Source organism: Desmodus rotundus, chromosome 3 (genome assembly GCF_022682495.2).
Source record: "Desmodus rotundus isolate HL8 chromosome 3, HLdesRot8A.1, whole genome shotgun sequence".
NCBI classification, from domain to species: Eukaryota; Metazoa; Chordata; class Mammalia; order Chiroptera; family Phyllostomidae; genus Desmodus; species Desmodus rotundus.
In genome coordinates this window covers 128659331-128678650 of record NC_071389.1, presented here as the reverse complement: position 1 = coordinate 128678650, position 19320 = coordinate 128659331, and the positions used below count along the sequence as shown (strand labels likewise).

The following is a 19320-nucleotide window of genomic DNA, read 5'->3' as shown; positions in this document are numbered from 1 at the left end:
TCCTCCCTCCCTTCCTCCCTCCCTCCCTCCCTTCCTTCCTTCTTTCCTTCCCTCCTTCCCTCCTTCCTTCCTCCTTCCTTCCTTTGTTTCTTTCTTTTTTCTTTCTTTCTTTCCTTTTTTCTTTCTTTTTCTTTTTTTTGTAAAGTGGGGCTAACAGTAGTACATATGAAGACTAAATCAGATGCATTTAAAGCACCTCCAACAGTGCCTGGCAAGTATTACTTAGTAAGTGATATCCATTATTATTGATTTTTCATGATTAATATAATAGACATTAAGGTCAGTGTTAGGAAATGCTTACAACATTACAGGAAAAATATACATTAATGGTTGTGAATTTTACCATATATATATATATACATATAGTCATTGTATTCATGTTGGAGGGAGCAAATTTTTGAGACATAAAAAAAGGATGTTTGTCCTTATTTATTTCTATTTCTTAGCTGACCTATGGAAACTAAGGGTCTTCCATGCAGTGAAACAATGACATTTATTATTTCAAGACAGGATTCAGCCTATAACAAAAAACTCATTGCTTATATGAGTTTTTGTAATAAACATATTTTATATGTAATAAAATATGTTTATTACAAACATATTTTATATGTAATAAAATGTTTATTACAAACATATTTTAAATCCACAGTGACAAAATATTCTTGAAAATCAGGATTCATTGAATGAGAAAGAATTTCCCAGATTCTTTTCCCAGGCAAAGGCTTCCCTTAACCTATCAACAAAAACCCTTGAAAACAAAAATTATAGTACAAAACCACTGTACTATAAAACACAATGCAGAGCCTGCAGAAGATATTTTCAGACACGTTAACAATGATAGTGAGAATAAATAAAAGTTCAAATAGCAGGAAAGAAGCAAGGTTCAGAAGGGATGTGTAAGATAACACACTATTAGAATCAGAGATGAAATCTGGTGTCTCCATACCCGAGAGTGACAGCTGGAAGAGAAAAATTGTCAGGGTGAAAGCTAAGCGGCCTGGGTCCCGTGTGCCCTCTGGCAGCCGGGAGCTGGGAGGACCACAGCGCAGGGTGTCCCTTGCCAATACTGATCAGCCACGGTTGATGGAAACAGGGCATGGTGAGGCAGATAGCACTCCACACAGCACTCCTGACATGCATGAATCCAGAAATTTCTGTGCATCCCAGTGCAAGTACGCAAAAATGTGCGGAGGACTAGTGTGCCCAAAGAGAGCTGGCATTAGGACCAGGCAGATGTGGATTTGGGCGATGGTCATCAGCCGTGGGTGGTCACACAGGATCCAAAGCCCAAGTCTCAGCAGAGAAGCACCGAGTGCCCAGGGACCCGGCTGTGTGGGCCTTTGCAGCACAGAACAGCAAGAACCCAGATGGTAGCGAGCAAACCAGAGGTCCTTTCTCACTCCATCCCCTAGTACCCCGAGGACACACAGACTTCCCTAAACATGTCACACCTACCCATTTGGAGATGCCATTCTATAAATGAGAATAGACAAGCCTCGTGGAGAAAGGAAAACAACACCAACAAAAAGTTTAATATTCAAACGACTAAATATTTACTTTAATGAGTACTTCTTAAACTGAAAAAAAAAATCTAATTTAGGATTCCCCCATCCTCACCAATCTCTTTCTACCACCATCAGCATGAATGGAGGTTTGGGAGCGAGAAGAAATGCATTATAGAAAATACTGAGTAATATCCTTACATATGAGAAGTAGTGCGTCGTAAAGCCCTGTATAAACACATAAGACACATAAATTACAATGCCCTTGGCTGAATTTACTACACTACAATGGACTTGCGAGGAGGAAGATGGGATCACACATCGCCCTAGACCAGCAGACTCTAGTAATGTCCACAACCCTACCTTGGCGACAGCCCATGGCCACTGCTGCTGATTAGAGTGGCCTCACCGGCTACGGTCTAGCTGACAAGCAAATCAGAGGAGGCCAGGACACCTCTAAGTGCTGGAGCACGACTCGGACACAGCGCACCTCCTCAGCAGTTCTCCAGTCCGAAGCTATGGCTGGAGACTGTGAGTGCCGGATGTGAGGTTAAAGTCCTACTTATTTTCCCAAGCAGATTTGTTAAAGTAACCTAAGTAATAGTCATCACCAAATGGGACACTCAGGTCGTAACTTTTATATTCACTGTAGAAGATGATATGGTTTTAAAACACTCCATTTTAATTTGCTCAATTTTACCAACGTCCATAAAAGAGACACACAGTAGAAGATCCTCCACTGTCCCCTCCACTGTGAATATTCTACATTTGATGAGAAGGGCTCGGAGACAGATACGACCTCCACTGAACTGGGGCAGATTTGCTCAGGGCGGACTGGTGCACTGCCGCCATGGGCTGCACAGGGACTAACTGCATACATACGCAGTGGTCACCCGTAAGGTTAACGTGAAGCTGAGAAACTCCCGTCACCTGGTGATGCAGCCATCAAAACATAGTAGTGTAACGCACGACTCCTGTGTTTGTGATGATTCTAGTGTAAGTGAACCTACTGCACTGCCAGTTACGTAAAAGCATAGCACATATATTTATACTAGGAGGCTCTAACACCTCGGTTTCTGTATGAACACCCTGATTTTTGCACAACAAAAAAATCATCCAACAACACATTTCTCAGAACATATCCCTGGTGTGAAGTGGGGCATGACTGTATACTAGGGCTGGGACATGAATAAGAGTTGACCTTGAATCAATGCAAGAGTAGAAATGTACCCAAACAGCAGAGCCAACATTTATATCCAAGCTATCATGAATAGAGTCTGGGATAGCTCTTTTTTAAACATAAGCATGAAGCAAATCATGAAGCAAGGAAATAAAAATACAAAATTCATTATTTTTTTAATTCAACAAATATGTGTAAATTCCTACTGTATCCAAGAGAACGTGTTACAGATCTCAGGGGATATAAACATGAATCAAGCAGGCTTCTCCTTAAAGTAAGAGTTTAAATGAGAAAATTCATTGCACTCACATTAGGAAGAACCTTGAATGATCGCCAAAGCTGCAGCCATGCCGGGGCAGACTCATTTGTCAGCAGTGTCCAGGAGGGACTACTGTCACTTTTATAGCCACAAAGAGATCAAAGAGAACACTCCCATTATACATTCATCCCTGAGAGATTCAAAACCTATGGTCTATAAACCTCAGCTAACTGGCAAACGTAGCACAATCTCTTTTTTGGAGTATACATTAAATAGAACGGAATCATACTGAGATAAGTGATGTTTTTGGCCTTTGTCAAGGAGATTTCTCTCCAAGTACCTGGGTTCTGCCCTCTAAAATAAAGAGCAGCAATGAAATTTAAATCATCTAGTGTTCCAGAACACAGGGCAAATGTAGCACACATTTTGTTCAACAGATAATAAGGTAGGTACCTCTGGATCCTTTATGCCATTGCCAGGATAAACAGTTCCAAGTGTTTAGTAAATTATGTGCTGTATTAAAAGTCGTATGAGTTCATTATTCATTATTTGTAGTGAAGGACAAGTTCCTGTGTGTCTCCAACTTGACTATTTCCAGCAGAGAAAAGGTTTTGATTTATTTGGACTAAAATACTCCGAAGCAAATGGAAGAAGGGTAAGAACTTCTCACTGAGTTTAGCCATTAAGCATTCTTGGGCAAACCTCAGACACTGCTCCACGGTATGGATCTTATATTCATTCAGTGGCCTAGCTTTGCAGCTAGTAGCAAAATTCATTGGTTTAACTGAGAGCAGCCTTATTATTTTAACATGGCTGTTTCTATTTATAAAGTTACACAATCCAGTTGGTTCCTTCTTCCTCCCTGTCTGAGACATAGTTTACAAAAAGAAACCACAGCCATTACATAATTGCATTGCCAGGAAATCCAAGTGTTGTTTTCTGGTAGAGGGAAAAGCCCCACACCTTGACTTGTGCCTTGCTCACCCTAAATCACATCAGCTCTTCAGGGCACTTTCTCCTGGCTCGAGAATGTGCTCTGAAGTTTTACTACGTTGCTTAGAAGGCCCTTTTAGCTAGTCTGACTGCTCATGTTGTGGTTTTACAGATGTCCTATAAATGAAAAGTCTGCTGCACAACAGGAAGCACCTACTGCCAAGTCCTCTGGGGAGCAGCTACACATCCAGAAGAGGACCCAGGGGGTAGGACATTTGAACAAAAGTTTATACAACTGCACTTGAAAAGAAGAAAGCAAAAGACAAGGCAGATGCTGGGACTCACTCTAACTCTCTTTTCAACATAATGGCAGCTGTGCCAGCTCAATACATCTGTACAGAGCGACGCTGTGATAGGGTAGTATGTTGGTATAGGAACTTTCCTCGGGCAGGTGAAACAGGATAAGAATGCAAGAGTAGACCCAGGAATAAGATGAAAACGATTTTCTTACAAGTTTTAAAATATTAAATTTAATTATGATTTTAAAATTTAATTATGATTTGACGAGTCTACAGAAGAGAAATGATGTATCAGTGCTTATGAAACCCACACTCCAAGTGGCATTTTTCTCAGATTTCTCGCAGAACGGATTGTAGGTAAAGTCAGCACCTGGGCCACTCTGTCTAAAAGGACTTCTTTCCTGCTCAACCCCCCTTATTATAATTTCTCACTTGGATTTTCTCTTCTCACTATTTGAATTCTCTCGGCTTGATTCACATAGACCATACATAAGGGCTAAACAAAATGTGTTTAGTGCCCGAGGGAACTCATTTTCTGCCTGGGGTAAATAGATAAGATGTGATGCAACTCCTCCTCTGAATTTAAAATGTTTTGCCATCTCGAAGGCAACTTTCCTCATCCAATAAAAACAGAGACAGAAAATGGGTGACCTTAAAAAACATATTTCTGAAACCTAAGATCCTCACACATACAGCCGTCTCTGATAATTTTGGTGTAGACAGATGCTCTCTTCCTGTTGCTACTCCCCACACATTCTGTCAATGGTCTGTTGTGAAAGCGTGGACTTGGTCTCAGACCGCGTCCTGTCTGTCTCACGGAGAAGCACACTGCTGAAGTGAAATGGAAGGCCCGTTTTTTGTGTGTGGTCTCTGAAGGTGAAGAAAAAGGCAAACTAAATGCAGTATCTCAAGATATCACCACATGCAACTCAAGGCCCACAGATCTTATGCTGGAAATTACCTGATGAACTCAGGCAGCTATGCTGTGTTCGATTTACTGACAACTCTAAGCTTTTCACACAAAAGGAAAGAGCAAGACATCCATTATTGCCAATACTAGTTAAAATGGTAAGGATAAGGAAGGAGAAAATGTAAATATTTGAGTCTTATAAAAATAATTCTTCTCTGAATAACTAGAAGCTTTATAGAAAAGTCCTTATGACTTTGACTGAATTTAGTTTTGAATCCTAGCTCTACAGATTCTCTCTCTCAGAGACCTAGCCTTTCCCCCTGGTATGGTCAACAGGTCTGGACCTCTGAGGGGCTAAAGATAAATCTTGACCTAAGCTACATTTCAGCTCCTGAGCCCGAAGGTGGAATGACCCCTGGCTACTTTCCCATGAGATCACAGAGACACCAGAAAAGACCTCAGAGCTGTCCAAGACCTGAAGAAATGACTCATTATCCTCACCTCACCTCTAACCAGTCAACTTCCAGCAGGACCCCCAACCCCAAACCAGAGTGTCTTGTGATTTCTCCCTGTATGATCTGTAAACTACATGCCATTGTGGAATCTGGGCTTTTGACTATTAGCTTCCCATTCTCCTCAATGGTGCCATTCATCAATAAAAATAGCCAATATTTCTCCATTGTAATTCTTTGTGTCCAGTGTTCAGCTCTGCTAGTGTGGGGTGGATGAACTTTCTGTTCTGTAACAGAAACTACTTCTAACTTGAATAATGGCTGTTAAAGAAAGAACAAGTTCTGTTAAATCTGAGTAGAGAATTGACAGCATCTGACAATAAACCCTTAAATAAGGTAAGATTTTTAAGATCAATACATATAAAATGCATTTTCAACTACTACAAAATTGGAATAATTAGACAATTATAAAAAATGGAATAAAATTGAAGAGAGAAACAAGGAATTTGATTCAGAATTAGGGTGACCAACCCCACTGGTTTGCTCTGGACGGAGAGATTTCAACAACAATAAGCCTTCGATGCTAAAATAGGGCAGCCCAGGGAAAATCAGTACAGTTGGTCATCCTGCGTGGGTTTAATTAAAATTATTTTAATGGTTCCATATGACAGGGGCATGGGGAGAAAATAATAACTAAAGTCTGGAATAAAAGTATCATTGAGAAAATTGTTGTTTAAATATATAGTGTCTCTATAAATACCCCTAGGAAATATTCCTTGCACACCCAGAAACAGACAAAGATGTGAATCTCCTGAGAAAATATTAGCTCATGCTTTGCACACTGATTAAAACATCACAACCTAACCTTTATGTATCAGGAGTTTGAAACCACAGAACCAAACGTATGGGGGACTTCTAACACCTATACAAAACCTCACGGCAAAAATTTCATACACCAGCCTTTCCTCTAGCATTATCCTGTTGTTCTTTTTCTCTTGTAATGCCATTTTATTTGCATATGTTTTGAAATGTTATATGTTGTTTTATGTTTTTTACTTCTACTACATCCCTTTTCAAACAAGGCAGGATCTAAATCAGTGGTTCTAAATTGAAGGCAGTCCCCCCACCAAGGAACAGGCAATGTGATTGTCACAACTTCAGGGAGCAAACGTCTTTTCAATAAAACAAACACACCCCAAATGTATAATAAAAGTTAGGGTTATTAAAGATCTGACTTATAATTGATTTTGGTATTTCTAGATGATATGAAGTAGGAATTTAGCATTGTCAAAAAAGAATGAACATAAATTTCTAAAAAAGAGGACCAGCTGTTGCAAGTAAATTTGTCATAAAGCCTATCATGTTAAAATAAACTTTATTACACGCATAAAATGTATACTCCTTGCCTTATACATGGTAAGTGTGTGATAAACAGTTGATGATGGACTAACTGACTGCAAGAGTGATTACTAAAAGTCAGTCACCTAGGACCTACGATGGAGAGAGACCTAGAAGGGGCAATCAGAAGAGGTTCATTTGTGAAAGAGCAGACTTGTTTTAGAATACAATAGGTCTCTCCTGAATCAGAGGAAAAGAGAGGAGAGAACGTATTGTTGGAGATGATAAAACTTGTGTTCAGTGGGAGAAGGCAACACACAAGTGTGCATATCAAAAGGCCAGCCAGAGGAAGGAAGCAACAGCTATAAAAAGCAGATGGTTCTAAGAGAAAGGAAATGTGAAACAGGATCCAAACAATATATGGGTCAAAATAATAACATAAAAGTTTCTGGCAAAAAAATATCACTCTGTAGAAATTCAATAAAATGTCCAAAAAAAAAAGGTACAGCAAGATTATATTAAAAATATAGGCATCAGGGGCAATAAATAGAAATGTATAACCGGTATACTCTTGTAGAGTCCAAAAAGTGAGCAATTTAAATTGACCCAAGTTAAAGCTATATAATAAATACTGTCAAAGAGAAGTAGGAACCTGAGTAGAGATAGTCCCAGATACACAACTCAATCTAAAGACCAATTAAGTCTTTTAAAAATTTACCTTGCACTCGAAATGAGGTTGTTCTATGTGCTGGTCTTCATATTTGCTTACCATGGACTGAAAGAATTGTAGTATGAGTCCCTTCTGTCAATACTGGCGGTGGGTTTGTCAATGGCCCCTTCATGCATTCCCAGAAGGCCACTTTGGAACCAATTTGCAATGTGCTGACAGAAGCTACATAGTAGCTCCAGGCCCAGAGAGCAGTTAACTCCCTCACACAACTATGCAGCCATCATGTGACAACATCTAGAAGCAGGCAATGCTTCCTCCCCACTGTGACGCCTGACTTGACCCTGATTCTTTAAATTTCAGTTCCAGAATTCAGATCTTACACGGCCCTGGTCTTTCTGATTGCCAGCTTGATGGACAGTTTCCGGGTCCAGCAAGAGAAGAACGCTAAAAACTGAGTCATCGAGCAAGTAGAAACAAGGGCACAGGACCAAGAGAGAGTTGCTTCAGGATGGAAGTTTGCGTAAACAGGCTGGAACAGGAGAAATTAAAGATGGTTAGCTAAATCGTAAGGAGGGGAGCAGCTGAAGGAATCATGAGACCACAGTGAAATTTCTATATGATACCTTTGAGTAGATGGGCTTGGTCTATTTTTTTTAAAAGCTGGGTTAATTGCAAGATATTTTCTTTTTGTACATTTATCAACTTGAGTATAAATATGGTCCCCCAGTTATTCAATGGTTTGCTTTTAAAAACACACCCCTATAATTTAGGACAACTTCTGGATTATCTGGAAGACACTTCTGGTCACCTCAGAATAGCTTTAATATGGCCAATTTTTGCTTAATCTTCAACATCTGACTAATGAGGCAGTCTCTGTCAACCAAATGCTCACGCATAGCTCACCACACCGTTTCCCCTAACTTGTGGGTACACAGCTAGAGTGCACTTCCTAGTCCCTCCTGTAACTAGGTATCATCATAGGCCTGAGTTCTGACCCCTATAACTGAGTGGAAATGGCATACGACATTTCTAAGCCTCTTATAAAATCCTCCATTTTCTCTCTTTCACTGACTGATGGCTGGCTAGAGTTGGGATGACAGAGTCACAAGCTGGAAGGAATCTGGTTTCCTGAGTTACCATAAACATATATTAGCAAACTCTTTCTACAAAGGACCAGAAGTAAACATTTCAGTCTTTGTGGGCCACACAGTGTCTATAGGAACAAGTCAGCGCTTCGCCCTAACACAAACGTCTCCACAGACAGCGCACGACCCAACATCAGGGCTGGGTTCCAACAAAACCTTGCTGGACAAAACTGGGCACCAGCCCAGGTCAGACCTACGGGCCGCACTGTGTCAACCCCTGACAAATGGGACAGCTGAAAGATGAAAGACTCCTCCTCTGTTAAGCCACTGAAACCTTGAGTTTGTCTGTCGTGGAAGTTAGTATTACCTTAACTGACTCAACGCCATTTTGAGCGTTTGTAAAATGTACTCTAACCCATTTCATGACAGAAAATTATAAACCTGCCCACCACGGGTTTCAGGTTTGACAAAAAAAGTCCCTTCCCACATCAAAAGATGTAAAAAAGAGGTGGCCTGTGGTTTCTGTTTGGCTTGGATTTTTTTCTTTTATGGACACTGTGTCATGTTATTTTATTGGGAATCAGGTAAAATTTTGCCACTGCCCTCTCATCTGGTGACTTTATCTCCAAGCAGAATTGCAACATTTTTTAACAAATCATTCCATTTTTCTGGGAAAAATGGGGAAATCCTGCCATGCATCCAATTAATGAACTCTCCCACAGATACTGAATTTCTCTATGGGCCCTAGTGACTAGGAATCCAAAGGAAAGTATTTCTTAAAGCAAAAATGGAGCAACGGTGGGGGTTGGGGAAGAGAGGAAGAGCTCAAAGAAATTAGTCAAAGATTAATTCAGTACTCCTGGCAGGAATCTGTGGTTTTCTTTGCTCTCCCATTATGTGACTCAGTATCCACAAAAAGAGATAAGAATAACATTGATTTTGACTGTGGTTTATAAACTGCGTGAGAGAGAGAGAGCCAGAGAGGGAGATGAAGATTAGGAAGGAGTCCAACAGAGCTGGGCTGGAATTCCCGCTCCATCCTAGCACCAGTCTGAGCTCAGTTTCTACATATATTTAATTGGAATAATAATAAATTGGGTATAGTATCCAGCTTGTGGTAGGTACTCAAGAAGTGTTAGTAATTATCATTCGTTTCAATGGCTACTTGCTGCCAAGCCCACAAATTATCATTTCCCAGTAAAAGGTAAGTTTTTGAAGAAAAAAGTATTTATCCTTCAAGACTTCGAATTTTGTGGATTGTTGACATTTCCTAAGTGAATATGAATATCTACAGCTTCCTTTACTAAACTTGTCCCTTTTCCATTGCTCGAGCTTGGGATTTTAGTCAACATTTTGCTTCATCACACCCTTCTTCTTTTCTGTATTTTTAATTTCTCTCCCTTTACTGGACCTTTCTGTGATTCACTTCATCATCATCTTTCTAAAATACAGACTTACTCATGTCACTTTCACATCCTCTCCTTATCTTCCATACAGTCCAGTCTCCTTACTGGACATTTAACACTCATCCTCCCACTGCCTCAGCCCAACTTCGTCTGTCCTACATCCTAGAATTGGTGAAAAATCTGTAGTTTCCTAAACACAGCACAGTATTAAATACCTCGGTGAATGCTATTCTACCTAAGAAGTTCTTTTTCCCCATTTATTTGGCTAAATCAAATTCATTCTTCAAAACATGGTTGAAATGTTAATTCCCTCACACACAGAATACTTAACACTGCCTCCTCTGCTCTACTTCCAATTCTTAATTTTTTGTATTAAACCATTAGATACTTTTACAATATTATAGTAGGTAACAAATGTTGACCACTAATTACAGTATATACTAGTCACTCTGCTGGAACATAGTTGATAGTTTATATGCAATATATCTTCAAACAATTTTATGGGGTAGTTTATATTTTTGTCCTCATTTTACAGATAAACAAACTGAGACTTAAGCATTAATTGACTCGCCAAGCTCACTTTGCCAGTAAAGACTGGAGCATTCCAAGCAGAGAACTGGTCAACAGATGTCTGCAAACAGCATGAAAGCAAAGGTTAAAATGTTAACCAAGAAGAGACGTCTTTGCAAAAGTCATTGGTAACCTCCAGGAAAACAGAATAAAAGTGATAGGTCAAGAAAAGTAAGGCAAATGCGAAAGCTGGAATAGTGACAATGAATACAAACTACTCTTTCAGGAAATGTATCTGGAAAGTTGGAAAGACAGAGTTATCAAATGAAGCAGGGTGAAGAAAATAATATTTAATAATAATAATAATAATTATTATTATTATTATTAAATAATGGAGACCTGAGCATTTTTGCAAGCCGACTTTAAAGCACTGCTCAGGTCTCCATTATTTAATAATAATAATATTATTATTATTATTATTAAATAATGGAGACCTGAGCATTTTTGCAAGCCGACTTTAAAGCACTGTTTCTTGACAGGGTTTGATTTTGCCCTCCATATAGATACATTTCACACTGTCTGGAGACATTTTTGGGTTTTGTTTTGGTCACAACTGAAGGATGCTGCTAAATACCCTGGAACAACAACTAGGCTGCCCCCGCAACACAGGATTATCAGGTCTGAATGTCACTAATGCCGAGGTTAAAAAATCGTGTTGCTACAGATCCCCTGGAGAGGAAGAGATTGGAAAAAAATGAGAGAAATATGATAACTGATAGGACAAAAGTGGGAAGAGAAAAGGAGTAGATAATAAAAATGTTACCCTTAGAAAAGTTTTATAAGGAACGATTACCCTCATTTTATTTTTTTATAAATACAGAGATTGACAAAGGGCTTAAATGATTTATCTTTTTATGATCTAGCAGAAGTTTAATTCAAATCTCTGAGCCCCTAATTTGGTGCTTTTTGGTTTTGTTTTTAATTATGCCACCTAACATTTTAAGTTCAAGACTGACTGAGGACAGTTGTTGGAGATGTGATAGCATAAATTCCAGCCATGGAGCAATAACTTTGCTTAAAAATTCATGACATGCCTATTGACTTCATGTTTCCAAAACAATATACTTAGTACCTTCCTTTTTAAGGAAAGGTATATTGTGAAGGAAAAAATTAAGAAGGATGCATTTGGAAAACTGCTACCAAATATAAACACAATATTGACACTTGAAGAACAATAAAAAATTGTATGAGATTTTTCAGTAACATTTAATCACATGTCATCTACACCATAATTTTTTTAAGTTCATGGTTTAAGGTATGTTATATAATTTTTTTAATCTTCATCTGAGGATATATTCATTGATTTTAGAGAGAGGAAATGAGAGAGAGAGAGCAACAAAGAGAGAGAGAGAGAGAGGGAAACATTGATATGAGAGAGAAACATCAGTCAGTTCCCTCCTGTATGCACCCTGACTGGTTATCAAACCCACAACCTAGGTGCATTCCCTGACTGGGAATCGAACCCACAGCCTTTTGGTGTATGGGATGATGCTCCGACCAAGTGAGCATCAGTTGAGCAGCATGTCCTGGCCAGGACATGACATGCAATTCTTTAAACATTTTGTAAAGCAAAATCTAAAATAACAGACACTAGCATTAGAATGCCACATGTCTGCAAATTTTTACTCAAGGGACATACTCGTATATGTATGACACTGAATAGCGAAGCCTTCTGCCAACAGAGACAATGTAAATTTTAAGAATCATTACAACAGTCTTCACATCATTGCCACCACGAAGGCAAAAACAATGAAAATGACCCCTAACAGTTTAACCATGAAACCTGGAGCATAAGCTATAACTAGGAAAAGAAATAATCATGTTTCTTTAAATACAAATACAGTAACTAAATGTGCAAGCACGGCAGAAACAGGCAAAGAAGGCAAATCATCTAGGGACCCGAGGGCTGACCTGTGCAGCAGGAGGCCTGGCCAGCTCTGGAAGTGCTACCATGTGAGCAAGCCAACAGGGCTGTCAACAGTCTCCAGCAATCAGACATCTTCTCCAAGAAGGAAACAGCTGGAGGCCAGAGCCAGTCATCTACTCTATTGACATCTGCTTCTATATTTCCATCCTGGGGTTTCTTTTACTTATTTCTGTTATTCAAAGAATTCGATAGAGACCATGTGTCAACTTAATTGTCTTCTCCTGATAATTCCAGGCACTCGGGTGCACCAGTGATTTATTTGTAATTCACTAGCTATGCTAATTCAATACTCAAAACATAACTTACTAGTATATATAGAAATCAGGCTGATCAATAGCCCTTCTTCTCTTCCCCTGACACCAGCAGAAGTCTTCATTGTTGCAGTGTTTCTGATTAAGAGTAACCTCTGGAACCACACAGCATTAGTGTGAATCCATATTCTATCCTGTTTTAGCATTGAGATATTGCAAGTCATTTAACCACTGCCAGTTTCTTCGTCTACAAAATGGGAATAATAACAGTGCCTGTATCCTGAAACTACTGTGAGGATTGAATGTGATACTCTGTAAAGTGCCTAGTTCTGTACCTAATATACAGCAAGCTTCTATAAACAGTAGTTAATAGTAGTATCTTTCTGCTATCATTTTTCCTAAATACCATTGACAGCGTAATTTTGTCTCATTCTTACGTAAAGCCTTCCTATAATGAAGACTTCCCCCATCTATAATCTGAGCCAAAAATGCTCATTTCCACTAGCTGCTCAAATTATAATGACTTATTGGGTATTCTTCTACACAACCCTCTCCTCAAAAGAGTGCTTTTTCCTTTCTGTATGAGTCATATCTGCCCATTAAATTCCAACTACTTGATGAAGGTTATTTTTGAATGCTCCATCCAAATAGAATTTCTCTCAGACCTAAAATCCTACAAAAGAATTGCCCTCATTAACAATATTATTTATACAATATATTTACTTGTATATGTCACTATTTATGTTTTTAAAAATATTCAATTTAATGCTTTCGGTCTCTTCTGTTTTCAAAGCATTAGTGTTAGCACTATGTAAACAAAATAGTAAGAAATAATCTCTACCTTGACTGTCCTTACAATTAATAGAGTAGGAGAATTAAACAAACATCCATTCGACTATGTTTATAAATGCCACAACTTTTTAAAGAATTTTCTTTAGATCTCCCCAACTGGATGTAAATCTCCCTCCTTTTTAACCTCCACAATTGGTTTATTCTTTTCCTTGACCTTTGAACTGAGTCTTAAAGAGTGAGTGAGATTTTGAAGATAGGGTAGAATTTTAAAAAGTATATAGCAATTATTCCATAAAGACAGTGCAATGTAACCTGCAAAAAAGGCTCTACAGGGACAAACCTAAGTTGAAGTTCTGGAGTTTGGTATTAATAAACTGCCTGATTTTATGACTGTTTCCCATTCTATTTAAGCCTCATATTTCTCTGTAAATGTGGAAATAATGCCTTCTTTAAAATGTTGTGAGAATAAAACAAAAAACTTCCTATAAGGTACATGGTAAATGCTAAAAAATTAATTGTTTTTATAATAATATAAAAAGACCGAATTGGCATAGGTAATCCAAAGGGAAGGCGTGGGTGAGCCCAACACCGGAAAGAAGTCAGAAACGAGAATGGAGGAAAAGAGAGGGGGTCGACCAGGTGAAAGGAGGCTAGGGACTGAAAAGTGAAGGCCAGAGGAGAAGTTCTCAGTGGTAACATGGCCTCGGACTTTCATGAACAGGGACATCCAATGCTTCATTGCATGTTTTCGCAGAGCCTTGACAAAACAGCCCCCTCTTCTTAACCTTAATCTCCAGATTAAGTAAACATACCAAAGCAAGGCGAGTCTTTTCCTCCTTTGGGTAAATACCCAGGAAGAATGGAAAAATGAAAGTATATTAGGAGAGACAGAAAATTCAAGGCAAAGTAAGAAATCAGAACAAGAGATAACTAGAGAAAACATAAATTGTTGAGATATTGTGGTGGAGTTTCTACATGTATGTGACATGGAACCTGGAACAAAAGGTACTTATTTGTTACAGATCCAGTGAGACTTAGCACTCTGAAGCACCTGGGACGCCCAGGAAGGGCGCATCTGGAACTGAGCAGGGAGGTGGAGCTATTGTAGAAGAGGAGCGGGTAACAACTGGGGGACAAAAATGCCTCAGTGAAAAAACTGTGAAGTGTGAAAAGTAACCAAAGTTCTGTTCATTAAGCAGGATGGTGAATGTGTTGCATGGATGGGGTGGAGAGCTTCCGAAGGAGAGGAATTATTGCAACAGTTGACAGAAGACTTAACAAGCGCCAACACACAACGCTGTGTGTAAGGGGATAGATCCCAGCTATAAAATCTCCAGTTTCTGGAAATTATGTGATGTGAGATAGTGGCGTATATCACCAGATATTGTACTAGGAATTCCAAATTAGATGGCTGGAACAATGGCGCTTACACTAATGAAATACAAGGGGAAGAGAAGGGAGTGCTGGCTTGAAGACACATACTTGTCTGACCCATACAAAGGTTTGTTCTCTGTAACTGGACTGCGAGGCTGTCCGGTGCAAGGATTAGCAGCGAATTCCACATAAATATATTTTAATGACTGTCATCTATTGTGGGTACTACCCATGGCCTCTTTTTCCTTGGAAATGGAACCCATAATTTTTAGCTGGGCACATAGCTTCCTAGAACGAAAACTACATTTTCCAGTTTCCATTGCCCAGCTAGATAAAATCTTAGAAATACAAACAGGCCAGTGGGGCATGGAGGAATCCTTAATGAAATAGAATATGGCTTTTTAATTGAATGGAACTCAATTACCCACTTGGGACTGAGAGACAGATGCTACAAACTGAGGATGGTGGACGACGAAGCAGAGAGGGCCCCCTGACAGCATCGTGTGGCCACCCTACCGACCACAGGCTGCTCACTTCCATTTGCCCTTTACATGGAGAAAAATTAAACTCCTACCTTGTTCATGCGATTGTTAGGTTGAGTTTTCTACTATTTGCAGCCAAATCTAATTATCTCTAATACAACCATCTTGATCATTTTATCCCATCAGTTCTATCTTGTACATGTTTATTAATATCTTTCAATATACTTTTTTTTAACATTTCAAAATATTCTGAAGTGCTGACCAGGCATTCTTTGCATTTGTTTGAAAAACTCTTTAATCTCATCAGTGGCATTATAAAAATCCCTATAAATACAACATGGCTTACCACAGAGTCTTATTGGAATATCAGATGTGTGATTGATATGTTTGCTAACCGGAGATCAACCAAAATTCTATTGAAAACAGTACTTATCGTGGTCAGGTCTTAGGCCAAGGCCACTTATGAACGTTTGACCAAACCTGCAGAGATAATAGCAAGGTCAGCAGAGAAAAAGCATCCATCTATTCTTTCCATCTAATCCAGACACATCATTGTGGGTACATAGAACAGAGTTAGATGGTGTTCACATTGAATTATTTGCATAAAGTTAAATATTTTTATTTTTAATTTTTTTAATTTAATCTTTTAAAATTGTTGTTCAATTAGAGTTGTCCCAATTTCTCCCCCACTTTGCCCTCCCCTCCCCCACCCCCCCAACTCCCTCAGTCAGTCCCCACCCTGTAGTCCATTTCCCTGGGTCCTTTGTACATGTTTCTTGACTAGACCCTTCCCCTTCTTGCCCCCATTTTCCCTTCCCCATCCCCTCTGGTCACTGTCAATTTGTTCCTTATTTCCATTACCATTTAGTAAGTTCAATATTTTAGTCTTTTGTTGATAATTTACAACAAACCCCTTTCACCCCTACTTTTACCCCTGAATTATATACATTGTCCTGACAACTATAAACCTATAATTAATTATTTTAACCAATTTTTCTTATATTGGAAATGCTTTTTTAAAACACCAAAAAATAATTTTAGAGCTAGAAGTACTTTAAAAATCATTCATTTTGAAACTTATGTTTTATAGATTAAGTTATCCAATAAGACTAAAGAACTTAGAACTAAGTCTTTCTCAGAATAATTGTTAGTTCATTCGTTAATTAATTTATTCAGGTATTTTAAGGCTAGTCAATTTTAAGGCTTATGAATAGAGCATTGGGGAGAAGGAGCTGGAGCATAGAATAAGGCCCTGCTATTTATATTTTCAATTTAGTGTGGTGAGAAATAAATTATCCAGATGATTACAATACAGTATTAGGTCAACATGCTATAAGTATTACTACAGACAAAGAATCACAGGAGAATAAAGGAGGAAAAAGGGTAGCTGGCAAAGACTTTCTGAAGAAAGTTCCATTTAGGGCTGGACCTTGGAGGATTTGAACAGGTGACAATAGAATGAACTTTTCAGACAAAAGGGGTGGTTTTCTTTTAAGTATGTAGAGTTGATTTCTACATGATGTTTTTCTGGAGTCATTTTTAAATTACATTTCGTTGGGACAGTAAAATCTAAACCATTCCCTAAGAAGCCAGATGTGAGAAGGGATACTTTGGAAAGCTTGACGTCATAGTCAAAGCTGCGTGAAAAGTGATGTTTATCAAGGTAGGAAAGTATCCCCCTGAAGTTCCTCAGCTGAGGGGTCAGGCTTCCCCACAGCATCTGGAGAAAACGATTGTAGCATCATTTAAAAACCAAGAGTATGAGCTGCTGCTCACAAAATTTATAAATTAAATGACTGAAAAAGATGTTAGTAATAAGTAAAACAGTAGGGTTTCAATTTACAAGTGAAAATCCAGACAAATGTACAGTATCAAGGAAAAGAATATTTCATTTTCCCTCATAGTGCAGTGAATGAAGCAGTCTAGGGTACACATATTCAAAGAGGAAGCGTTTAAGATGCAAATGGTATTTAGAGAAAAGTGATGGTATCTCTAGAACCTTTTACAAAGAACTTTCCTTTAACAGTATAACATGTATGAACCAATCTCATATTTGTGACTGGTTTTCATTAGCAGTAATAGAGCAGCACCTAGGACTAACTAGGTATTTCATCTATGAGTAGTACTAGGTGAGAACAACATATGCATATTTAGAGAATTTCGTTCATGACTATTACAACAACAATAAACTGTAAGTACAGGTTTACATAGGCTACATAGTCAGCTTTTCAGGTATATAAACTGAACTTGCTTTACATTCCACCTAAAGGAAATTTGCATTTTAGTTACATAGCAGGTAACCTTCAGCCACTAACCTTGCTGTCTTCTGTCTCCTTAGCTTTCCCTTGGAGGGGATTCTTCTCTCCAAATGCACAGGTTGATTTTAATGGGAGCTGACAAGAAAGCATTGAGCTCTCTGTTTCAGTGAGTTCCAAAGGTCTTGAAGAATAGTGCTGTGACCCAGCAGTGCCAAGATTTGGTATCGGAAGAGCAGTATGAACAGGCTTTGACCCAACAGCTGGCTGTCTCAGTTTTGAGGCAACCCCAAGTACAGGCATGGCTTCTATAAAAGTATCTTCTTGCTGCCAAAGAAAATGCTTCTAACCTCAGTCTGGTAGACTCCACTTTAGTATTTCCAGAACAAATATTTTAAACAAAACTAGCAGTCATCATGATTTAGAAAAAAAAAAAAACCTAATAATATAACTTTCAAGAAGAGGCAACAAAACTTCCCTTCATCTTTAGTTAAGTATCTTTCTTTCTTGCTGGCTCAATTCTCATTCTCTCTCCCAGTCTCTCTGTCTCTGTCTCTCTCTCTCTCTCCAGTGAGTCAGTATCTATGTAGTATTAAATACTCCTTTGGGGAGTAAACTTCTCTTAAAGGTAACGGCTACAAAGCTCTTTCTTTAGGATTAAAGAGCTCCCGGTTGGGCTTTTCCTTCCCACTCAGCAGTCTGAGTCTGAGCACCGGGGAGGAAAAAGAAGGAAAAACAAAAGGAAAAGTCCTTCTGTCCAAGTGTCAAAGCAGCCGAGAGACTACAATAGTGGAAGGACAGGCATTCTTCCTGATTCAGAAATAGCCAGACTACATTCTCTTTTTAAAGAAAATCGTATTTCCCCCAGCTGAGAAAGAAAAAAAAGATGGACACGATTGATGGCCAAAACAAACAGCTGTTGGAAGAACTTTTAGCCCGGAAACAATCTCAGCGATGAAGCTGTTTGTCTGATTTCCAGCTATTTTTCACTCCTGACAGCCATGAACCACGGTGTTCATAAGGGTGTTCATTCTGTTTTACCCCATGAAATCAGGTTCAACCCATGCAACGGTGCAACTAGCTAAAGCTGCTAAGTCATTCAGCAGACCATGCCTGCCCAGGTTATAAAAACATAGTAAATACTAACAGTGGGGCATACGTATAGGGTAATCATCGTGTCTAAATTTACTAACGACAAGAAAAATACTTACAGCTCATACATATGTGGAGTATACTACACAGCACTTTTGGCACGGTCACATGTAACCAATGGAGGGCTCAAGCACAGGCCCATTGATTTTCTCCACTTTACAGAAAGGGTAACTCTGATTCATTTGAGTAGTTTGACCAGAATCATCCAGTTAGAAAGTGGAAGAGCCTGTAAAATCTAAGAAGTAATTTTAAAACCATCTTAGAAATAATTTAACAACATTACTACCCAAGCTTATTAAATACTACTTAAAATCCTATGCTTTTAAAAAGTGTCCAAATGTATACTCAATGGATATGAACGATGCAGCTTCTGTCCATAAAAGAATTTTATTATAATCAGATAATATTCCATTTCTGATGAAAGTAGGTCGGGATCTACAATAAAAGCAGGGGCTAGGATTTTAAGGAGGCATCTGGCATTGT

The 19320-nt window shown here is 38.8% G+C and overlaps 1 protein-coding gene across 2 annotated transcripts in view; it reads right to left on the bottom strand.

Annotated features, from left to right (window-relative positions):
* NAV3 (neuron navigator 3) overlaps window positions 1-18130 on the bottom strand; it is a 319752-nt gene extending 301622 nt beyond the window's left edge. For both annotated transcript variants that reach the window (XM_053921041.1, XM_045187323.2), the window contains exon 1: window positions 17746-18130. In XM_053921041.1, the coding sequence (XP_053777016.1) occupies window positions 17746-17988 (243 nt within the window). In that variant the 5' untranslated portion in view covers window positions 17989-18130. The remainder of the gene's footprint in view (window positions 1-17745) is intronic.
* Window positions 18131-19320: the final 1190 nt, after the last annotated feature.